Raw genomic sequence first — 18,724 nt, 5'->3', positions numbered from 1 at the left:
TCAGCAGCTGAAGGCTTGGCCACCAGTCATGTCATGTTTCATATTGGAGTTGGAAATTGGGTGAGTGCGGAGATTTTGGAGGGTTGTCGGGTTGGTGTTGCTTCCAGAGATAGGTAGGGGACTAGCAATGCCGGGATTTAAACAGGAGAATCAAAATTTTCAACTTGACTTGTTGCTTAACTGGGAGTCGGTGAGCACCGGCGAGCACAGGGGGAATGGGTGAACTACACATTTTTACAACTGTAACTCTTTATTCATTATTCTCACAGAGAGCCTTCAGGCCTGATCCTAGTGTTTTACCAGCCTCTACAGCCTAAGGTCAAATCACAGCCATGAATGTCAATCCTTGGGCTACCAAGTTCTCCGGCCCCAATCCTGCAGCTGATCCCAGGAGGATGAGGAGAATCATCGCGGAGGATCAGGAGTGGTCACTGGCAACAGTTCCACTGCTTTCGGACCTCTGCATTAACCACATTGTGCAGAACTTCGCTGGTGAGTGAGTGTCGCATAGTGAGGGGTGAACTGGGCAAAGCGGGAGGCTCCCCGTCAATACCCAGATGAAGCAGCTGAAGATGGTTGGGCCTAGGACACTACCCTGAGGAACTCCTGCAGTGATGTCCTGGAGCTCAGATGATTGACCTCCAACAACTACAACCATCTTCCTTTGCGCTAGGTATGACTCCAGCCAACGGAGAGATTTCCCCCTATTATGACCAGGTGAGAAAGATGTCCAGGCGTCTCTCTCAGCCTTCACCTGGTCTTATTGTAACAGGGTTTTGTTTTTAAACACACTGAGTTTTGAGCTCCCCCTTGGTGAATTCTTGTTCCCCACTTTCCAATTATCAGGCAAAGAAATGAGTACAAACAGGCTTTCTTGGGTTTAAAGAAGAAAAGTGAAATTTATTAAAACTCAAACTAATTCAGTTAACGCCTACGGATACACGCTGTGCCCCACTAGCATGCGATAGGCATATGCAAATAGAGACAGAAAAGAGAAGAAAAATCAAGTGAAAAAGTTTGAGGCAATCTCTGAAGGGGGGTTGTTGCTGTGCTTCGAGCTCACTGTAGAATCCTTGGTTGTAGATAAGTCTTGCTTTTCGTTGGAACCCAGTATTCTTATACCTTGTTCACTGTAGCAGACTTTTCTGTCTTGGGATTTATGTGTCTTCAATGGGTCTTCAGTTCCGTGAGAAAGAGATGAGAGCCAACAGTAGAGAGATGTTCTCAGTCCAGGAGCAAAGAGCTTTCTGAGTTCAAATTCTCTGTGGTAAGTTCAAATTCAGGAGTTCAGGTTGCCCAATAGATTAGTCATGTGACTACTAGTGTGTCACCACTTCCACTGTGTATTTGACCATCTTAACAGTCAACCTGGAATGCAAGCTCCTCCACCCTCAACGTCTGGTAATCAAAAGTCCATTGTGAATTAAATTGGAGCAATGAGTGGCCCCTTTGTCCTTTCCAAATACTGTCCGTTACTATGCAAATGTCTTTCCAGTCAAGGGTCTGGTGTTTTTTTTTTAAAAACAAGTTCTTTCTTTACTCCAGTAACAGTTTAAAAATCAATTTTCATGTGGCAAAATTAATGTGCCTCATTTTTGGCAGGTGGGAGCCTGCATGACACCCCTGATTCCCATTGACTCCAGTTTTGCCAGGGCTGCTTGATGCCACACTCAGTCAAATACTGCCTTGATATCAAGGGCAGTCACTCTCACCTCGCCTCTGGAGTTCAGCTGTTTTGTCCATGTTTGAACCAAGGCTGTAATGAGGTCAGGAGCAGAGTGGCCCTGGCAGAACCCAAACCGAGCGTCACTGAGCAGGTTATTGCTGAGTTAAGTGATGCTTCATCTACGAGAGAGCTTGGGCTGGAAAAGAAAGACGAACTTTGATTTTTACAGCTTTTTTCATAATTGCAGGATGTCCCAAAGCATTTTACAGCAAATGAAATACTTTTTCAAAGAGTAGTCACTGTTGTAATGTAGCAAACCTAGCATCAATTTGTGCACAGCAAGTTCCCACAAACAGTAGTGTGTTATTGATCAGATCATCTGTTTTGGTGTTTTTGGTTGAAGGATAAATATTGGCCTGGGAGATATCTGTACACTGACTGGTGTCTCTCAGTCCCCACTCTCTGAGGGCGATAGCAGTACACTGACTAGTATCTCTCAGTCCCCACTCTCTCAGGGAGATATCTGTACACTGACTGGTATCTCTCAGTCACTCTCTTGTCATGTCGGTTCTCTGTAAACATCTTGCCCAAGTCATGAAGATTTCTAAAATAAAAGCAAAATACTGCGGATGCTAGAAATCTGAAATAAAAACAGAAAGTGCTGGAAATACTCAGCAGGTCTGGCAGCATCTGTGGAGAGAGAAGCAGAGTTAACGTTTCAGGTCTGTGACCTTTGATCTGAACTGGCAAAGGTTAGAAACGTAATAGATTTTAAGCAAGTGAACCGGAGGTTGGTGGGGGGTGGGGGGGTTAGAGAACAAAAGGGAAGGTGTGTGAAAGGACAGAGGGCTAGAGAGATTAACTGACAAGGAGGTCATGGGGCAAAGGCAAAGAGTGTATACAAATGGTGTGGTGAAAGACAAAGCATTAGTGCAGAGAGAGTGTTAATGACAGAATAATGAACAGCCCTAGCCAAAAGCATAAACATTAAAAAACCCAGTAGGCAGGCACATGGTTAAAAAAAAAGATGAAATAAAATAAATTATTGAAATTATTGAACCCAATGTTCAGTCCAGAAGGCTGCACAGTGCCTGATCGGAAAATTAGGTGCTGTTCCTCGAGCTTGCATTGCTTGCCATTTCAACACCGCCCCTCTCATGTCCACTTTTCTGTCCTGGTCCTGCTGCAATGTTTCAGTGAACATCAACATTTTTTTTTAATTTGTTCCTGGGATATGGGTGTCACTGGCTAGGACAGCATTTATTGTTCATTCCGAATTACCCTTGAGAAGATGCTGGTGAGCTGTGTCTGTTGTGGTGGTATGTTGAGCCTTGATCAGAGAAGACTTGTGAAACATTTCCTTCGGATTATCCAAATCCCCAAAGAAAGTTTCAGATATTCAGCAATGGATTTTAGAAAGGATTTTAGGAAACAAAGGGTAATTGTTGACGGGTGTTTTATTCTGTGTTTTAGCGACTGGAGGGCTGTTTCCAGTGGCGTTCCGCCGGGCTCAGTACTGGGTCCCCTGCTTTTTGTGGTGTATATTAACGATTTGGACGTAAATGTAGGGGGAATGATCAAGAAGTTTGTGGACAACACAAAGATTGGCCTCGTGGAAGATAGCGAGGAGGATAGCTGTAGGCTGCAGGAAGATATTGATGGTCTGGTCAGATGGACAGAAAAGTGGTAAATGGAATTCAATTTGGAGAAGTGTGAGGTGATGCATTTGGAGAGGTCAAACAAGGCAAAGGAATACACGATTAATGGGAAAATACTGAGAAGTGTAGAGGAAGTGAAGGACCTTGGAGTGAATGTCCACAGAACCCTGAAGGTAGCAGGACAGGTCAATAAGGTGGTTAAGAAGGCATATGGAATCCTTTCCTTTATTAGCCAAGGTATAGAATACCAGAACAGGGAGTTTATGCTGGAATTGTATAACTCATTAGTTAGGCCACAATTTGAGTACTGTGTGCAGTTCTGGTCACCTCATTACAGAAAGGATGTAATTACACTAGAGAGGGTACAGAGGAGATTTATGAGGATGTTGCCAGGACTGGAAAAATGCAGCTTTGAGGAAAAATTGGATAGGCTGGAGTTGTTCTCCTTGGAACAGAGAAGGCTGAGGGGAGAGCTGATTGAAATGTACAACATTTTGAGGGGCCTGGATAGGGTGGAGGTGAAGGGTCTATTCACCTTAACAGAGAGGTCAGTGACGAGGGGGCATAGATTTAAAGTGATTGGTAGAATAATTAGAGGAGAGATGAGGAAAAACCTTTTCACTCAGAGGGTGGTGATGGTCTGCAACTCACTGCCTGAAAGGATAGTTGAAGCAGAGACCCTAAGCTCATTCAAAAGGAGTCTGGATATGCACCTCAAATGCCGTAAGCTGCAGGGCTACAGACCAAATGGGAAAAGAGCAGGGAATGGGACTAATTAACACTTTCAAAGAGCTGGGACATTGGACTGAATGACTGCCTTCTGTGTGGTCTCAGTTTATAATTCTATGAAATGATCATTTGTTTTGAATGAAGCAGCTTTGGATTACAAGGAATAGTGTGTACTTTACAAATGAGCTGCACAATGGATGGAGCTGAGTGCTGTTGACTCGCTCACCTGCCTTGTGCTCTTTTTTTAACACCACAGAGCACCCCCTTTTGAATGAACTTCTGGAGAAGCACAAACGTAAGGTTTTGGCCAAGATCTCCACCAATATCCCACTGCAGGTGACAGCGAACTTGGTCAGCGACGAGGGCTACTGGAGAAGGTGCTGCGTGGAATGCTGGGAGGTGTGCGATACCTCCAGTTATGGAGGCAGCTGGAAGAGGATGTTCTTTGAAAGGCTGCTGAAGAATATTATTGAGTTCTTTGTCCCAGACACGACTGACATCAAGGTCGTCCTAGAGCTGGTGCCACTTTGTAGAGACTTTGTGAAGAAGTTAGACATTGCCCAGCTCCTTCCTCCTGTCAAGCAATTCCCTGAGACAGTGGATGATGAATCTTCAGATGCCGGGAGCGATAGTGATGTGAATGGACCTTCAATGGACCACTTTGACTTCAGCATATTGCTCAGTAAGCTCACCAGTCTCGAAGAGCTGCACGTCACCTATGGGGTCAAGGACTGTGGGATGAATTTTGAATGGAACATATTCCTGTTTACTTACCAAGACTGCTTCTCCCTGGCAAAGGCCATCCATTCTTGCAAGACACTGAAGGTGCTCAAACTCCCTCGAAACAGGATTGATGATGAGAAATTGCGAGTGCTGGTCAAGTACATGCTAAACCATCCCTCGCTGGTGGAACTGGACCTGTCACACAACTTGATCGAGGACAACGGGGCAAAGGTCGTGGCCAAGCTTCTTCACAAGACCAAACTGGAGAAGGTCAACCTGTGCAACAATCGCATCTCAGCTTATGGAGCCAGAGCCATCGCCTACAAAGTCAGGCGCTTCTCAACCCTCAAATCCCTCAACATTCGTCTCAACCAAATTGGGGATGAGGGAGGAGAAGCCTTGGCACGAGCTCTTATGAAGTCCTCGGTGGAAGAGATCAACTTGGCAAGCAATGAGCTGACGGAGTCTGTGGCCATCATCTTCTCTGAACTCCTGATGAAGAACCAAACCCTGACGTCCATTGACCTTTCTTGTAATAATTTAGGCCTGGTCAGTATATGGGGGTGATGCTTGACAATTGATTAGAGTGACCCATATAAGCTAAACTGTGAGGTACCTACTGTTGCTGCATGCTACTGTCAGGCTCTTAGAGTAGTACAGTCATTTACAGCACAGAAGGAGGCCATTCAAGTCCATGCCAGCTCTTCAGGGAGCAATCCAATAAGTTCCACTGCCCCGCTCATAGCCCTGCAAGTTTATTTCCTTGAAGTGCCCATCCAATTTTCTTTTGAAATCATTCATCATCTCCACCTCCACCATCCTTGTGGACAGTGAGTTCCAGGTCATCACCACACACTGCATAAAAAAGTTCTTCCTCGCATCCCCCCCTGCAACTTGTAGCTAAAAATCCTCCATCCCTGGAACCATTCTGGTAAATCTCCTCTGCACCCTCTCAAGGACCCTCACCTCCTTCCTAAAGTGTGGTGAACAGAACTAGATGCAGTATTCTAGTTGGGGCCTAACCAGAGCTTTATAAAAGTTCAGTATAACTTCCCTGTTTTTATACTCAATGCCACTACTTATAAAGCCCAAGATCCCATATCCTTTAGTAACCACTCTCTCAATATGTCCTGTCACCCTCTAAGACCGATGTACATGCTCCCCCAGGTCCCTCTGTTCCTGCACACTCTTTAGAACTGCGTCATTAAGTCTATGTTGCCTCTCCCTATTCCTTCTGCCAAAATGCATCACCTCACACTTCTCTCTATTAAATTCCATCTGCCACCTGTCTGCCCATTCTGCTAGCTTATCTTTGTCCTGTTACAGATAGTTTGTATCATTCTCACTGTTTGCCTCACCTCCAAGTTTGGTATCATCGGCAAATTTTGAAATTCTACTCTGTATTCCAAGATCTAATTCATTTATATATATATATATATATATCAAAAAAAGCAGTGATCCCAGCACTGACCCTTGGGGAACACCACTGTCTGCCATCTTCCAGTCTGAAAATCAACCATTTTCCATAGAGTCGTACAGCGCAGAAACAGGCCCTTTGGCCCACCGCATCCATGCCAACCGTAAAGCCCATGACTCGCTGTTTTCTGTCCATTAGCCAATTTTTAATCCAATTGGACACTGACCCTCTTATTCCATGAGCCTCAATTTTGTTAACCAGCCTTTTATGTGGTACTTTATCAAATACTTTCTTAATGCTGGCTCTCCTGAATTAATTCAAACCTTTCCGAGTGCCTGTTGATTTTTCCCCCTGATTATTGTTTGTAAAACCTTACCCAGCACTGATGTTAACCCCATCATACCCCCGCCCACCCTCCCATTCTCCCTTCACCCTCTCCTGAAAGTATTGATTCTTGCTGATTCAGACCTGCAGAATCTTCCAGCCCTCCATCCCTCACTCATGTGTCTACTTGTCCTGTCTAATCTGTGTGCAACCACAGCCGAACCCAGTCTTTTCCTTGGCCAATGCCTACACGCACACCCTGTCCAGAAAGGGACCATTCAACAGTGATTAGGAGCCGATGGCCCTTCCTATCCCTGAATTTAAAAACAAATGTATTCTTTCTCAGGATGTGAGCATCACTGGCCAGGCCAGCATTTATCGCCCTTGAGAAGGTGGTGGTGAGCTGCCTTCTTGAACCGCTGCAGTCCATTTTGGGTAGGTACACACACAGTGCTGTTAGGAAGGGAGTCCCAGGATTTTGACCCAGCGACAGTGAAGTAACAGCGATATAGTTCCAAGTCAGGATGATGTGTGACTTGGAGGGGAACTTACAGGTGGTGGTGTTCCCATGCATCTACTGCCCTTGTCCTTTTAGTTCAGAAAGGTCATGGGTTTTGAAGGTGCTGTCTAAGGAGCCTTGGTGCATTGCTGCAGTGCATCTTGTAGATATATGACCATATGAATTGGGAGCAGAAGTAGGCCATTCAGCCTGTCGAGCCTGCTCCACCATTTAATAAGATCATGGCTGATCTGTTTGTGTCTCGAATTCCACACTCCCATCTACCCCCGATAACCATTGATTCCCTTACCTAACAAGAATCTATCTACCTCCGCCTTAAAATTATTCAATGACCTCTCCTCTACCACCTTCTGAGGAAGAGAGTTCCAAAGTTGCACAACCCTCAGAGAAAAAATTTCTCTTCATCGCTGTCCTAAAAGGGTGACCCCTAATTTTAAAACAGTGCCCCCGGGTTCTGGATTCCCCCACAAGAGGAAACATCCTTTCCACATTCACCCTGTTAAGACCGTTCAGGATCTAACATACTTCAATCAAATCTCCCCTCACTCTTCTAAACTCCAGTGAAAACAAGCCCAGTCTGTCCAACCTTTCCTCATAAGACAACCCGCTCATTCCAAGTATCAATCTAGTAAACCTCCTCTGAACCGCCTCCAACACATTCACATCCTTCCTTAAAATGTGGCCCAAAAAGGTATTCGTGATCCACCCTGTCGAACGCCTTCTCCTGATCTAGGGAGAGAAAGGCAACCAACAGACCAGTCCTTTGGGAAAGATGGATCAGGTCCCGGACAAGGTGGATGTTGTCCTGGATGGACCGGCCCGGGACCGTGTAGGACTGGTCGGGGTGGATCATGTGGACCAGCACTGAGCCCAGGCGGGTAGACATAGCCTATAATCCGTGCTGAGGAGGAAGACCGGACGCCAGTTTTTAAACAAGCGGAGATCGCCCCTCTTCGGCAGCAGGACGATGACTGCCCTGCGCCACGAGAGGGGCATCTCCCCGGTCACCAGGCTTTCCCCAGGACCCGCGCGTAATCGTCCCCCAGGACGTCCCAGAACGCCCTGAGGAACTCCATAGTCAGCCCGTCCAGCCCTGGGGACTTGCCCCTCGATAGCTGGTGGAGGGCGCCAGTTAGCTCCGCCAATGTGAGCGGAGCCTCCAATCCTTCGGTGCCCTCCGGGCTGACCTTCGGCAGGTCCTCCCACAAAACTCTGCGCATGTCCTTGCTGGACGGATCCAGAGAGAACAACGCACTGTAATAAGTACGGACCAGAAGGTCCATTCCCTCCAGATCCGTGATGGAGGATCTGTCGTTGGCCAGCAGCTCAATGAGCTGCTTACGGATCCCCCACCATTTTTGCAGCGAGTAGAAGAAGGGTGAGGCGCGGTCCAAATCTTCCAGGATCTGGATCCGCGACCTCACGTACGCGCCTCGGGACCCTATGAGCTGCAGGTCCCTCAGCGCGCCCGTCTACTCTTTGTACGCCTGCCACAGGGCCGGGTCCACGACGGCATGACCGAGGCGGGACTCCAAGTCGAGCACCTCCCTCTCAAGGCGCCCGATCTCGGCTTCCCGCCTCTTGGTCGACCCCTTCGCGTACTCCTGACAGAAGACATGGATGTGAGTCTTGCCCACATCCCACCATAGCCTCAAGGAGGGGAAGCCCCCCGTTTCCTTCTCCAGTCGGCCCAGAATCGACGGAACGAGTCCTGGAATGGCACGTCCTCCTTAATAATTATATTAATTATAAAATTAATATATAAAGGCTAAGTGGGGCAGAATGTTACAGTACACAAAGAGGCCATTCGTTGTTGAAGTACCAGTACGCGGACCCTGCCTGCGTGTGGAGCGGAGTGAACTCCGCCCACAGCAGGTTACTGTCCGAGCACAGCACCTGCCGCATGGAGGCCGCCGAGACGCGGGAGACGTACGCCTGCGAAATGTAGAGGGGGTCGATTCTGGACCCTCCTTCTCCAGATCTCCACGTGAAGGTGCTGGAGTCAGGATGGAGATTCTGCCAGACGTCCACCAAGTTGAGGGAGCTAATCAGTTCCCTCATCTACTCCGACGCTTGGCCACGCTGGGGACTGGAGCGAACCCCCACCGAGGGTAACGATAGAGCTCAAGAGAGCAGACACTTCTTTAATGAAGTGCACTTGCAACGTGTTGGGCTGGGCGCATACACGTTCACAAAGTGGAGCGGCACGCTACCCAGGCGAATGGCGAGGTGGAGCAAGTGGCCCGGCACTAGCTCCTTGACTCCCAAGATTTCTGGCTGAAAAGTTGGGGCCAACAAGATAGCCACCCCACTAGAAATAGGGGTGAGGTGATTCATGTAGACCCACCCTGCCACTCCAGGAGCCAGGTGGCTTCGTCTCCCGGAACGGTGTGGATTTCCTGCAGAAAGCTCACCGCATATCCCCCTTCCCTGAGGACTGAGAGATTGTGAAATCTGCGGTGAGACCCTCTGCTGCCATTGATGTTCAGGCTGGCTATGGTTATCTTCATGTCAAAAGTACTTTGAAGCCTGTCACCAACACCTCACTGTGAGGAGGGAGCGGAAGTGCACCTGGCTTTCCACTCCCCCAGCAACCCATTGGGGAACGCTTCAAACCGGCGCCTCTCAACCAGTTTCACGCCCACGCCCTTCCCCGCTTTCTTGAGGACAGCGTGGGCAGACTGGATGATCAGCGCCAGATTCGACCAATAGCCGAGGGCCAGCTGAATTTATGGCGGCAACCCCTGCAAGCCGCAAGGAATTCCCCGTGTTTTACAATGAGGATGAGAGAAGACATGGTGGGAGGCACGAGGGACTCCACCACCTCACTGGCGATGGAATCTGTGCCCCACACTGAGTTCCCATCCTCCTCTGGGTCGTCACCGCCAGCGGCCGACACGCCCATCACACACTGTGGGACAGACGTCCTGGCCGCGCCAGCTGGTCCCGCCTCCGTCATGATCCCACCCCCTGGATCGATGGCAGAGGACTCCTCTCTGAGCTCTACTGTGGAACTGGAGCGTATGGCCACCAGCAGCTCAGTAGCTCCCTCCACCTCCGTCCCCAGACCGATGAGCGGTCCAGGGGAGACGGACGTTCCCAACTCCAGAAATCCAACCAGAGGCAGAGAGACGAGGCCATCTCCCGCCCCGATTACACCCACAGACCCAGAAGACAGGTAAGCATTTTCAATGATAACTGGGTCGGGTATCTCCTGATTGGGAGTGGATTTTAGCCGGGAGGGCTGACCCTTTGGGGCCTTGCCCTCCCCTCCACTCAGGGTACCCGACCCAGTGACAGAATGGGAGGCTTCTCCAGGAACATCCCCAGCTCTCCCATCACGAGCAGGGCTCCATTTGCTTTTTCAGGAGGGGCTGCATGTACAGGGGCCTGCCCCTACCCTCCATCCTGAGGGTTAGGGGGCTCCTGCCCAGGCTTTATAACCGTGATGGTGGTGGTGGTAGGGGAAACCTGGGGATCCAAACCAGGAGTCAGCTCTCCCTCCAACAGATGGGCCCTGTGTTGCCTCTTTTTCTCACTTGGGCGCTGAGGCTCAGAGACCTGCACGTCATCAGCGGCCTCTGTATCCTCCTTTTTTTTTTTAAGTTGCCCTGGGCCTGAGCCCAGCCCTGGGGCAGGTGGGTCCCCCGGGATTGGGCCTTGGGCTGAGATCAGGCTCGGGTTGTGCTATGGTGTCCAGGGGACGCGCCTCTTGGTGTTTATTTTTCCTCCGCGTCTTCCTTCCACTCGGATGGGCACCCCCTCCCCACCAGAGGCCATGAAAACCACAGCCTCCAGAACCGACTCAGCAGTGTTTGCAGGAGCAGTAGGGGGAGTGGGAGGAGGTGCAGTGGCACCACCCTGGGCCGCCGAGGTGGAGTTGGCGGCTGGGAGGTTGGGGCAGTTCTTTCGAACATGCCCCACCCCCTTGCAGACATTGCACCGCGCCCCATCCGAGGTCCAGAAGACGTGGTAGGCCATCCCCTGGAACTCCACACTGAAGTGGCCCTCCAAAATCTCCTCCCGCGCCAGCTGCATAAATAGTTGGCGGCAGAAGGAGTAGACATGCCAGAGGCTGTTTTCCCAAAGACTGAGAGGGACTGGGGTGATCGCTGACCTCACCTTCCCCAGATGGTGCAGGTGAGGGAGGAGGAGCTCACTGGGAATGAAGGGCGGAACGTTTGATAGCATTATCCACTGTGCGGTCCCCCCCACAGGGTCTTACTCAGGGCCAGGGACACAGCCCACTCAGTCCTCAGGAAGAACACAGCCTTCCTGTACATCTTTGATGAGGCCGACAACCTCAGCCATTGCATTTACACAAGCGTCTATAGACATATTGGGTGGGGATAGCTCTTCACCCCATGGCGAGATGTAATTAATTTAAAGGGTGATGGGGTCACATGGGCGGCCACAGACACTACAGCCGCATAGGTATGAGAGGGCCCCGCCACTGGTGATGATGGGCTTGCCATGGGTTCAAGAGGCAAACCCACCCCAAATTGCAGGCTTGCAAAAGAAAACAACAAATAAACCAAAGTTTGCACGAAATAACGTCTGAACAACTAGTAGGTTTGGGGAGAGGCTGAGGGTGTACAGGAAATGGGAAAGACAGCTGCAAGCCATGACTGCTTTAACGGTGGTACACGGAGCACTCTAAACAGTCTTGAGTAATACTCCTGGTCTTCTGGTTGTGGGAGGGGTCTTCACCTGGATCAGCCGAAAGCTGCCCAGGCACCAGTTATATAAAAGCAAAATACTGCAGATGCTGGAAATCTGAAATAAAAACAAGAAATGCTGGAAATACTCAGCAGGTCTGGCAGCATCTGTGGAGAGTTAATGTTTCAGGTCAGTGACCCTTCTTCAGAACTAGCAAATATTAGAAATGTGAAAGGTTTTAAGCAAGTAAAGCGGGGGTGGGACAAGAGATAACAAAGGAGAAGGTGTAGATAGGACAAGGTCAGAGAATAGCTGACCAGAAGGTCATGGAGCAAAGGCAAACAATATGTTAATGGTGTGTTGAAAGACAAAGCATTCGTACAGATAGGGTGTTAATGGACTGAAAACTGAACAGCCACAAGCACAAACAAGAAAAAAAAAAGTGGGTAGGCAAACTGAACAAACTAAGACAAAATAAAATAAACACAAAAAAAAGGAAAAAGAAAAAATAATTTAAAATAAAAGTAAAATGGGGGGCCCGTCATACTCTGAAATTATTGAACTCAATGTTCAGTCCGGCAGGCTGTAGGGTGCTTAATCGGTAAATGAGATGCTGTTCCTCGAGCTTGTGTTGATGTTCACTGGAACACTGCAGCAATCCCAGGACAGAGATGTGAGCATGAGAGCAGTGGGGAGTGTTGAATTGGCCAGCAACCGGAAGCCCGTGGTCATGCTTTCGGACTGAGCGGAGGTATTCCACAAAGCGGTCACCCAGTCTGCGCTTGGTCTCCCCAATGTAGAGGACACCACATTGTGAGCAGCGAATACAGTCTACTACATTGAAAGAAGTACAAGTAAATCGCTGCTTCACCTGAAAGGAGTGTTTGGGGCTTGGGATAGTGAGGAGAGAGGAGGTAAATGGGCAGGTATTACACCTCCTGCGATTGCAGGGGAAGGTGCTATGGGAAGGGGACAAGGTGGTGGGGGTAATGGAGGAGTGGACCAGGGTGTCGCGGAGGGAACTATCCCTTTGGAATGCTGACAGGGGAAGGGAGGGGAAGACTGATTTGGTGGTGGCATTGCGCTGGAGGTGGCAGAAATGGCGGAGGATGATCCTTTGGACATGGAGGCTGATGGGGTGGAAAGTGAGGACAAGGGGAACCCTGTCACGGCTCTGGGAGGGAGGGGAAGGGGTGAGGGTAGAGGTGCAGGAAATGGGCCGGACACGGTTGAGGGCCCTGTCAACCACAGTTGGGGGTTGAATCCTCGGTTGAGGAATAAGGAAGACATATCAGAAGTGCTGTGATGGCAGGTAGCATTATCAGAGCAAATGTGTCAGAGACGGAGAAACTGGGAGAATGGAATGGAGTCCTTACAGGAGGCAGGGTGTGAAGAAATGTAGTCGAGGTAGCTGTGGGAGTCGGTGGGTTTATAATGGATATTAGTAGACAACCTATCCCCAAAGATGGAGACAGAGAAGTCGAGGAAGGGAAGTTTTAGATTAGAGATACAGCACTGAAACAGGCCCTTCGGCCCACCGAGTCTGTGCCGAACATCAACCACCCATTTATACTAATCCTACACTAATCCCATATTCCTACCAAACATCCCCACCTGTCTCTATATTTCCCTACCACCTACCTATACTAGTGACAATTTATAATGGCCAATTTACCTATCAACCTGCAAGTCTTATGGCTTGTGGGAGGAAACTGGAGCACCCGGAGAAAACCCACGCAGACACAGGGAGAACTTGCAATGCACCAAGGCTGCTTAGACAGCACCTTCAAAACCCATGACCTTTCTGAACTAAAAGGACAAGGGCAGTAGATGCATGGGAACACCACCACCTGTAAGTTCCCCTCCAAGTCACACATCATCCTGACTTGGAACTATATCGCCGTTCCTTCACTGTCGCTGGGTCAAAATCCTGGAACTCCCTTCCTAACAGCACTGTGGGTGTACCTTCCCCACATGGACTGCAGTGGCTCAAGAAGGCAGCTCACCACCACCTTCTCAAGGGAAATTAGGGATGGGCAATAAATGCTGGCCTGGCCAGCGACACCCACATCCCATGAATGAATTTTAAAAATGTCTTCTCATGGGTGTCTTTCTTGATCTATCTTTATGAAATCTCTCTCTTGGGTGTCTCTATCATGTCTTTCTCTCATTATAGAGTCTCTCTCTCTCTCTCTCACTCCGCCTCTACTCCACTGAGTTTTCCTGTTTTGTTTTATCAGGAGGGCGGGAAGCAGCTACAAGAGGGAATGTCAAAGAACAGGACCTTAATGGAGTTTGACCTGCGGCTGACAGATATCGGCCAGGAGCATGAATACGCCATCAACCAGATCCTGCACAACAACCGGGAGAGGGTGTGGAATGCTGTCTGCCACCCAGTTAAGATTATTCAAGCCACCCAGGTTTTATCAGATCACTACCTTGCATCTGAATGATGTCAGCACACTCCTCTCTGACACGAATCCTCCAATCAGATCCGTCTGCTCTCATTCTTACAGCCAATACGACCAGCTCGAATTTCATTCAAACCAGTGCAGGAGTTTCCATGAAATACACCAAAACTGACAGAACTATTTTTATACTGTTTTAAAAAAATAAATCTACTGTTTGAAGCTGATTTTGTCTCAATTTCCTTTTCCCGCAAGACCTGAATCATCATCACAACAACAATTTGTATTTATATAGTGCCTTTAACCTAGTAAAACATCTCAAGGTGCTAACACAGGAGTGTTATCAAACACAATTTAACATCAAACCCCATAAGGAGCTATTAGGATTGATGGGCTGAAGCTTGGTCAAAGAGGTAGATTTAGAGATGGAGAGGTTTGTGGGAATTCTCGAGATTCGGTCCTTGGCAGCTGAAGGCATAGTGTCAGTGGTGGAGCAGTTAAAATTGGGAACGCTGAAGAGGCCAGGATTAGTTGTAGGGCTGCGAGAAATTACAGAGCTAAGAAGGGACAATGCCATAGAGGGATTTGAAAACAAGGATGAGAATTTAAAAATGGGAGCATTTCAGATCCAGGAGCACAGGGTGCTGGGTGAATGGGACTTTGTGTGAGTTAGGACACAGGGAGAGTTGAGGTTTGCAGAGGCCGGTAGATGGGAGGCCAAACAGGAGAGTATTGATGCAGGATAGTGCATTGGCCTTCCCAATGTGGTGTTCTGTGCCTCACTCCAGGAGCTAATCACAGTTTCACTGACACACTGCGAAGAAAGTATCTGCACAAAGTTCAATGCCAGGGCAGTAGCACACAACCCTGGGGAGTGCACACAACCTCTGGGAGAACGTACACCCTTGGGAGAAGGACAAAGACACAAGCTGGGATCCATTGTCATCCCGATATTTAGAGAGGAAATTTCTGCTCATTCAGTGCAGAATGTCGGACAAGCAGTCAAGCAGGAATTATAGACCAGTCAGTCTTACATCAGTAGTGGGCAAATTATTGGAGAGGATTCTGAGAGACAGGATTTATGATTATTTGGAAAAGCATGGTTTGATTAGAGACAGTCAGCATAGCTTTGTGAGGGGCAGGTCATGCCTCACAAGCCTTATTGAATTCTTTGAAGATGTGACAAAACACATTGATGAAGGAAGAGCAGTGGATGTGGTGTATATGGATTTTAGCAAGGCGTTTGATAAGGTTCCCCATGGTAGGCTCATTCAGAAAGTAAGGAGGCATAGGATTCAGGGAAAGTTGGCTGTCTGGATACAAAATTGACTGGCCCATAGAAGACAGAGGGTGGTAGTAGATGGAAAGTATTCAGCATGGAGCTCGGTAACCAGTGGTGTTCCACAGGGATCTGTTCTGGGACCTCTGCTCTTTGTGATTTTTATAAATGACTTGGATGAGGAAGTGGAAGGCTGGGTTAGCAAGTTTGCCGATGACACGAAGATTGCTGGAGTTGTGGATAGTGTGGAAGGCTGTTGTAGGTTGCAACGGGACATTGACAGGATGCAGAGCTGGGCTGAGAAGTGGCAGATGGAGTTCAACCTGGAAAAGTGTGAAGTGATTCATTTTGGAAGGTCGAATTTGAATGCAGAATACAGGCTTAAAGACAGGATTCTTGGTAGTGAGGAGGAACAGAGGGATCTTGGGGTCCACGTCCATAGATCGCTCAAAGTTGCCACCCAAGTTGATAGGGTTGTTAAGAAGGCGTATGGTGTGTTGGCTTTCATTAACAGGGGATTGAGTTTAAGAGCCGCGAGGTTATGCTGCAGCTCTATAAGGCCCTGGTTAGACCACACTTGGAATATTGTGTTCAGTTCTGGTCGCCTCATTATAGGAAGGATGTGGAAGCTTTAGAGATGGTGCAGAGGAGATTTACCAGGATGCTGCCTGGACTGGAGGGCATGTCCTACGAAGAAAGATTGAGGGAGCTAGGGCTTTTCTCATTGGAGCGAAGAAGGATGAGAGGTGACTTGATAGAGGGGTACAAGATGATGAGAGGCATAGATAGAGTGGATAGTCAGAGACTTTTTCCCAGGGCGGGAAGGGCTATCACCAGGGGGCATAATTTTAAGGTGATTGGAGGAAGGTTTCGGGGAGATGTCAGAGGTAGGTTCTTTACACAGAGAGTGGTGGGTGTGTGGAATGCACTGCCAGCGGTGGTAGTAGAAGCAGATACATTAGGGACATTTCAGCGACTCTTGGATAGATACATGGATAATAGTAGAATGAAGGGTATGTAGTTAGTTTGATCTTAGAGTAGGTTAAAGGTTCGGCACAACATCGTGGGCCGAAGGGCCTGTACTGTGCTGTACTGTTCTCTGTTCTATGTTCAGTCTGACAATTTTGAGAGAGTGAACGCTTTGAGGTCGAGGTGGTGGTAAGGTGGGTGTTGCTGCATACGTGAGGAACCTGAAGGATATTTGTACGATATCAACAGGGGTCAGCACACAAAAAAGGCGGAGGCCTAGGATAGATCCAGAGGAGACTGAACTCCATTCAAAGATATAGTCACTGTGGGAGTGATAGCGTGAGGGAGGCGGGGTCATGGGAGTGAAAGAAGGAGGGTTGTAGGGAGTGAAAGAGGGGAGAGGGTAATGAGTGAAATAGAGAGGGGGGGTCATGGGGAGTGAAAGACAGGAGAGGGGGGGTCATGGGGAGTGAAAGTTGGGGTCGGGGGAGTGATACAGTGAGGGGGTGGGGTCATAGGGAGTGAAAGGGGAGGGTCATGGGGAGTGAAAGAGGGTAGGGTCAGGGGGAGTGATACAGTGAGGGGGGAGAGTCAAGAGGAGTGATAGAGTGATGCGGGTGGTATTAAGGGGAGTAATACAGTGAGGGGGGAGAGGTCAGGGGAGTGTTACAGTGAGAGAGGGCAGGGTCAGTGGGAGTGGTGCAATGAGGGGGTGGTGTCAGGAGGAGTGATACAGTAAGAGAGGGCAGGATGGGACGAGTGATACAATTAGAAATAAACATGTATAACACTCATTACAGAGACATGTTTGCAAGGTGACCAAGGCTGAGACCTGAATATTCAAGGGTATTTGAAATTTTGGAAGGACAGGAAACCAGGAAAAGGTAGCTCTAAAACTAGGTAGCTCTGTTAATTAAGGATGTTATTAGTACAGTAGCGAGAGATGACATTAATTCAGAAGATTAAGATCTAGAATCAGTTTGGGTAGAGATAAGAAACAGAAATGGTAAAAAGTCACTTGTGGGAATGGTTTATAGGTCCCCTAACTGCACTGTAGGACAGCATGTACTGGAAGAAATAATGGAGGCTTGTAAGATAGGTACTGCAAGATAGGCGAATCAGATTGGCAAAGGTAGCCTGGAAAATGAGTTCATAGAGTGTATTCAGGACAATTTCTTCGAGCAGTACGGTCTGGTGCAAACCAGGCAGCAGGCTATTTTAGACCTGGTAATGTGCAATGTGACAGGATTAATCAATAACCTCATGGTAAAGGAGCCTCTGGGTGACAGCGATCATAACATGATCGAATTTCACATTCAGTTTGAGGGTGAGAATTGTGGGTCTAAGATTAATGTCTTAAACTTAAATAAAGGCAATTACAAGGGTATGAGGACAGAGCTGGCTAAAGTGAACTGGGAAAATAAAAGATAGGACAATAAAGAAGCTGTGACAGACACTTAAGGAGATATTTCATAACTCTCAGCAAAGATATATTCTAGTGAGAAAGATTCAATGAGAAGGATGCACTATCCTTGGCTAATTAAGGAAGTTAAGGATAGTATCAAATTGAAAGAAACACTGTACAATACTGTGAAGATTAGTGGAGATGAGAAGATTGGACAGATTTTAGAAAACAGCAAAGAATGATTTAAAAAAGAGGGAGAAATTAGAGTCTGAGAAAAAGCTTGCGAGTAACATAAAAACAGATAGTAGGAGTTTTTACAAGTATGTAAAAAGGAAAAGAATAACTAAAGTGAGCATTGGTCCTTTAGAGAGTGAGACTGGGGAATTATTAATGGGAAACAAGGAGATGGCGGAAGAATTAAATGGGTGTTTTATGCCTGTCTTCACTGCTGAAGACACAAAAAAAATCCCAAGAATAATTGAAAATCAAGAGTTGAAAGGAAGGGAGGAACTTAAAAAACGATGAGACCGAAAGGTTGACAAGTCCCCTGGACCTGTTGGCCTGTATCCTCGGTCTTAAAAGAAGTGGCTACAGAGATAGGAGAGACATTGGCTATAATCTTCCAAAATTCCTTAGATTCTGGAAAGGTCCCAGCGGATTGCAATATGGCAAATGTTATTCAAGAAAGAGAGACAGAAAGCAGGAAACCATAGGCCAGTCAGCCAAACATCAGTCATCGGGAACAGGCTAGAATCCATTATGAAGGAGGTAATAGCAAGATACTTAGAAAATCAGAATGCAATCAGGGAAAGTGAAGATTAATAAATTAGTCAAACACGATTTCCCTTTCACAAAACAATGTTCACTTTACCTGATTGCATTCTGATTTTAATCCGGTTCAGTGTGTCACTGGGGAAGGGGGTTTAATCCGGTTCAGTGTATCACTGGGGAAGGGGGTTTAATCCGG

The 18,724-nt window shown here is 47.9% G+C and overlaps 1 protein-coding gene across 1 annotated transcript; it reads left to right on the top strand.

Moving 5' to 3' along the window:
- The first annotated feature begins 273 nt into the window (after nt 1-273).
- Nucleotides 274-14,279, top strand: LOC137364717 (dynein regulatory complex subunit 5-like). The gene is made up of 3 exons (XM_068027752.1): nt 274-492; nt 4,310-5,325; nt 13,937-14,279. The coding sequence occupies exons 1-3, from the start codon at nt 333-335 to the stop codon at nt 14,147-14,149; spliced, it is 1,389 nt and encodes a 462-aa protein (XP_067883853.1). The 5' UTR covers nt 274-332; the 3' UTR covers nt 14,150-14,279.
- The last annotated feature ends 4,445 nt before the right edge of the window (nt 14,280-18,724 follow it).

Source organism: Heterodontus francisci, unplaced genomic scaffold (assembly GCF_036365525.1).
Source record: "Heterodontus francisci isolate sHetFra1 unplaced genomic scaffold, sHetFra1.hap1 HAP1_SCAFFOLD_1299, whole genome shotgun sequence".
NCBI classification, from domain to species: domain Eukaryota; kingdom Metazoa; phylum Chordata; class Chondrichthyes; order Heterodontiformes; family Heterodontidae; genus Heterodontus; species Heterodontus francisci.
This window is presented reverse-complemented; position numbering and strand designations above follow the sequence as displayed.

What these genes read in the sequence shown, in the direction of transcription:
- LOC137364717 (XM_068027752.1), top strand. Translation starts at nt 333, where the DNA reads ATGAATGTCAATCCTTGGGCTACCAAGTTCTCCGGCCCCAATCCTGCA. An exon ending in CATTGTGCAGAACTTCGCTG is followed by an intron (nt 493 to 4,309) that starts GTGAGTGAGTGT and finishes TTAACACCACAG; the next exon opens with AGCACCCCCTTTTGAATGAA. An exon ending in CTTGTAATAATTTAGGCCTG is followed by an intron (nt 5,326 to 13,936) that starts GTCAGTATATGG and finishes TTGTTTTATCAG; the next exon opens with GAGGGCGGGAAGCAGCTACA.